The following is a 5,358-nucleotide window of genomic DNA, read 5'->3' on the forward strand; positions in this document are numbered from 1 at the left end:
AAATTCCAGTGAAATATATTTATGTTTGTGGTTGTAATGTGACAAAATATGGAAAAGTTCAAGGGGTATGAATACTTTTGCAAACCACTGTAAATTTCCAAAAAATGAAAGGAAGTCAATGGAAAGTCCCCACAAGGATAGAGAGACATAGTATGTCTGTGTGTGTGTGTGTGTGTGTGTGTGTTAACAAAATGTCTCATAAAACCACAGAATGAATGCTAACGATACTAGCAGGAAATAATCAATAAAAGTAAAACTAAACCGGTTAACTTTTAGAGTTAACCCGATGCAGCTAACTCACCACAGAACAACACAACCATGCATATTTTCACCAGTTTTACAGATTCTGTGCAAAGATAAGGTGTAGATGAGAGCATTTTACAACACATACTGATAATGCAACTCGTCTCATCAAAATGTTGCTTAAAACTTTAGTGTGTTACTGTTAGCAAAATATTGGATTAAAATGACCCTTTCACGATTAATTAATGGATATATATCTACAACAGTTTATTTTGCTCTGATTTGTTCCGCTAGTGACTGGAGCCCTGCTCTAAAGCAGAGACTCTGCAACACACTGACAWCTTCTTTTTACTATAATAATGAATTGACCTTATAATGTTTCTRTCTTCCTGGTTATGCCCCAGGAGGTGTTATTATGTCAGATGTASAACGTAAATCATTTTTGTTTAGGCTAAACGACAGAACACACGGTAAGACGCACGCCAACTCTTTGTCTGTTTTAACCTTAAAGGCTGAAATGATCAGAAAGTATAAAATACAATACTGCATCTAACATTAAAGGCACAGTGTGTAGGATTTGTTGTTTTCAGCAACATCTAGTGGTTGAGTGGTTGAATCATCCTCCCTGGTCCTCCCCCCACCCCCTTTCCAAACACAAAGCAGTTGCTACGGTGTCTCTCAGGTGTCAAAAACCTTTGATAATTCCAACCGCGATGTCTACCTGCAGCTTCAGGGCTAGTGATGTTTCAAGTGGTAAGATTATGAGCTTTAATAAGTAAAATTATCCCAGCTACAATGACAGACAACAAATATTACTTTTATAGTATTACAACTAAAACCGTTTTTGACGCCGCCACCGCAGTTTGTCCTTCATGAGCCTTCGTAGACAAGATGGCGGTGCAAGATGGCGGCTGCCTGTAATGGCGACCCGCGACCATGGAGATATAAACAGGTTTTTATAAGGTAAAAATAATAAAACAAGGTCTTTGTCTGCAATGATTACGACATGTTTTTTTATTATTGTCATTAGTGATTATCTCAATTTCGGCTAAAAGAATTGACAAAATCCTACACACTGTGCCTTAAATCAGTTACAAAAGTTCCTTCTCTATGCTTCAATCTAAACCATTTTTCATTGTACTAGTATTTACGAGATGACACTGAACGTCCTAAGTGTGTGTCGGGAAACGGTTCCTGAACGTGACGTAACACCGACTCCTTCCGCAGCAAAGGCACAGTGTTAGGGAGGGGCCTGTTTTAAGTGTTGAGTTAAAAAAAAAAACCTTTATTGACAAAGACAATTTCAGTCGCCATCTGTGTCTTATAGCTGCAGCATTAAATGTTTAGAATTACTRCATGCCTAACCGCAAGTGACTCATTCATATTTTAAAATAAAACATTAATTTAAACTTGTCCATGTAAACAATCATCAGTCTCTGCATTAACAATCTTGTGGCCATGCATTAACTAATTCATGGCCATACATTCGTTTTTTTTAATTTATTTTTTAATATCCAGTGTAATTGGACGGGCTCTGTAAATAACAGCCCACATTTCTTTTTTTTAAAAAGCGCTACACTTCTTATCAAAGACGGATTAGAAATCACCTCTTCGGCTCATATTTTACACTGCAGGTCTGGYCACTAAGTAAACCCACATTAGCACAGGGTAAATGGAATAAGGACCTTTATGACACCAGTAGACAGTCTCTCACTTTCATTGCAGTATGCCATATAAATCCTGTCTGCTGCTCTCACCTCCTTGCAGAGTCCACTCAGTGACTTTGTGGCTGTAGGTGCCCCTGCCTGCTCCATTGTAGGCGGCTACTTCAATCTCATAGTTTGTCCAGATGATGAGGTCCTCCAGGATCAGGCTGGTCTGGTCCGGGTTAGTGATGTTTTTTATCTGACAGTCCACTGGAAGCCCTGACAGACAGTACCTGACAGCAGTGGGAGGAAGTGACAGCAATTAATAGAGGGGAGGGAGATACACAGAGACAGGGACAATACAGGGAGACGACAATATTAGGACACACTTTCTCTCACAGCAGAGAAGGAGTGCTGTGGATAAAAAAAAAAAAGGGAATCCACAAAACAGTTATAAAACTGTTACAAAACAAGAGGTGACAAAAGATGAATGGAGAGGATGCTTTTAATTGGCACCAATTATTCTGCAGCAGCGGTGAGCGGGAACGAGGCAAAATGGAGACAAAGGCACAGAGCTGACATAGCAGGTATTATCACATCTGAATGGCACAAACTCAAACAGGCACCCGAACTCAGGAAAAAAAAAATGTTCCAGTCTGCTTACCTGATGATGTAGCCCTGAAGCGGGCCGTTCTGGTGGCTCTCCGGTGGGGGCTGCCACTGGATCATGATGGACTGATTGGTGCGTCCACTCGCCATGACGGTCTGAGGGGGTGCACTGGGAGGCTCCTCGGGGAGAGTCAGTCTGCAGCAGCAAGAAAGCAAAAAAAAAAAAAATAAGAGGATGGAAAGGTAAAAGAAGAGACCAAAAAGAAAAAAAATAAACGAAGCCATGCATTAATTATCAGGAGTTTCTGCATATTTCAATCCCATTTCATCATAGACATCAGATCACAATAAAGCCTGCCTTTTGTATTTTCTTTATTTTTTGAAGCACACCATGAGGGCAAGTTGGGAAAGTGTGATTCTGTTATTTTTTTTCCCACCCAAAACACATTCTCTARACTACTGTCCGCAGAGGGACAGCTTGCTGTGGCAAAGAAGAGATCAAAGAAGACTCGGTGGAAAATGGGAGCAGCGCGATGGAGAGAAAGAMAGAAAAGAACAAGAAAGAGAGATCCATGAAGACTTTCCTTTTAAGTCTATTTAAGATGACATCTTGATTTCTTCCCAACGTGCTGAAGAAGCCCTCTGGAGGAGATAAAGCAGAGTGTTTAGGATCAAAGAGGTGTGCCAGGGAGATGCCTCAGAAAAGAGTCTTGCTCTCATTGACGCACCTCCTACGGTGCACTCTGGTTTGGGCAGATTCGCACAACAGTTCAGTGAATGAATTTGTGGTGGAAAAGCTCCATGAATGGTCATGGTTGCTTTTCACTTCTTTTTCTTTTTTTGCTGCAGGTGTACAAGAAAAAAAAAAAAGATGGAAAGAAACAGAAAAGCAAATGTTGACATAGACGATCAGTTGTGTGTGTAAGTGGATCGCAACGACCGTAAAATGTGTTTGGGTTCAACTTTTATGAATGCATCTGTTTGATTTTCCTCTTGAAGTTAATTCAGTGGAGATATGACTCTGTGTTGAGCTCATCCGCTTAAAGCCTCTGTGTGTTTTTACTCATGAAGTACGGCGATGGTGGTTAACGTGAAGGACAGAGACGAAGCTGGGTCAGCGCACCCATCGTGTCTTCACAAAGCGCAATTTCAGCTCATTCACATTTTTTATCTTGGGGGAAAAAAAAAGGTCCCTTTCCGAAGCTGGCTCATCTCCTCAACAAGCAGGAGTGAAAACTAAAAAGCAGTCTTATAGGATTTTCTATTGAACTGCCAAGATGAGACCGGGGGAACGTCTTGTTCCAGAGCAATAAAAAAAAACCCTCTAAGTGCGAGGCTTTTTCTTSTGGCTACATTAGGTTACAAATATATTTTTTTTAACAAACAGCAGCCTAAAACGAGACAAAACACCACCCACCGATCGGTCTCCTTGCTGAACTGGCCTCTGCCCACATCGTTGACGGCACACAGGCGGAACTGATAGGAACGTGCCGGGATGAGGCCACCCACGACCACCCCGGTGGACTCGGGCTCGATGTTCGCCAGCAGCACCGTCCAAGGGGCGTCTAAGACAGGAGACACAGGGAGCAGTTTGGTGAAAATCTCCCCCCACCAGCTCACATTTAAATTCAGCGCCGTTTCCTACGATTATTGCACAGCATTGGTTCATTTTCCGTAATAAGGCTGCAGCTACACCGACAGAAACAAGTCATTTACTGGGCACGCGCTCCCTCTYAATATCAGATCGCAATTCAATTATCTAAAACCCAGATCCCATCTGCATCCTCAGATTCATTTTCCTCCTAATGAGTTGTCATTTTCTCCGTTAGCCTAGGCTTAAATGAGAAATTGTTGAACAATTTACMCTCTGCGGGAGAAAACATTCCAACTTCTTTGATTTTATCTGCTGAAGAAGATAAGAGCATCGGACGTGAACTCAATTCGGTTCCCCTGATCATTCATAAGGAAGCACACAAGCGAGGCAATTCAGTTAGACTGATTGCAGAAGACATGAAAGGATGCAACTGCCAATTTAAGGGAAACAATATAGACGTAATATAATAAAGGCAGAGGCAAATTAGTGCATCGGTGGAGTAAAAAACAAACAAAAAGGATGGTTTTGAAATTACTATCAGACAAGAAGAAAACACGTTTCGTTGCTGGTGATTGTGAATAACTCACTGTTTTCTGAGACCTCCAGGAGGTAACGGATCAGGGGGCTGTTGCCGTCGAAGGCCTGGGCCCATGTGAGGTTGATGCCCCTCTTCTCCGTGTTGCTCAGAACAGCCACCGGGTTCTCTGGAGCATGTGGCAGTTGCCTGTAAGTGCATGCGAGTGTTTGCATGAGAGCGGGGAACAAACAATCCAGACTAGAGAGGCGCCAAACGACCAAATTAAACAGACAAACTGAGAGCCTCGCATTGTAAATATTAGAGGTGTTTGATCGATTAGAGAGGAGAGCAGTCATAAACCCACAGCAGTGGAGAAAACAGCCATCTATCACACTCTCGCACACTGAAATGTGAAAGGGAGAGAGAGAGAGAGAAAAATACAGATGTCAAGATAAGACAGGTGGGAGCGTAAGTGAAATGTGCAGACCTGACTCGGAGGTGGGCGCTGCGGGAGTCGTTGCCACCCACGGATGTTACCCTGCAGGTATATGTTCCAATGTCACCCGACCACGTCTGGGAGATGTGCAGAGTCCCGTCAGGATCCAGACGCAGGCGGGGCGACGTGTTCACGTCAATCACCGAGCCGCTCTTCTCCCACACATACCTGCAGGTTTGCGCGAGATCTTATAAGCAAACAGACCAGAACACACACACACACACACACACACACACACACACACACACACACA

General features: G+C 42.8%; 1 protein-coding gene across 3 annotated transcripts in view; it reads right to left on the reverse strand.

Moving 5' to 3' along the window:
• The window catches only part of sdk2a (sidekick cell adhesion molecule 2a), a 110,678-nt gene that overhangs the window by 28,125 nt on the left and 77,195 nt on the right, over nucleotides 1-5,358 (reverse strand). For all 3 annotated transcript variants that reach the window (XM_014025582.1, XM_014025573.1, XM_014025591.1), the window contains exons 13-17: nucleotides 5,097-5,273; nucleotides 4,680-4,816; nucleotides 3,916-4,063; nucleotides 2,554-2,694; nucleotides 2,001-2,182 (exon numbers count right to left, since the gene is read on the reverse strand). In XM_014025582.1, the coding sequence (XP_013881036.1) occupies nucleotides 2,001-2,182; nucleotides 2,554-2,694; nucleotides 3,916-4,063; nucleotides 4,680-4,816; nucleotides 5,097-5,273 (785 nt within the window). The remainder of the gene's footprint in view (nucleotides 1-2,000; nucleotides 2,183-2,553; nucleotides 2,695-3,915; nucleotides 4,064-4,679; nucleotides 4,817-5,096; nucleotides 5,274-5,358) is intronic.

Source organism: Austrofundulus limnaeus, unplaced genomic scaffold (assembly GCF_001266775.1).
Source record: "Austrofundulus limnaeus strain Quisiro unplaced genomic scaffold, Austrofundulus_limnaeus-1.0 Scaffold4, whole genome shotgun sequence".
NCBI lineage: Eukaryota > Metazoa > Chordata > Actinopteri > Cyprinodontiformes > Rivulidae > Austrofundulus > Austrofundulus limnaeus.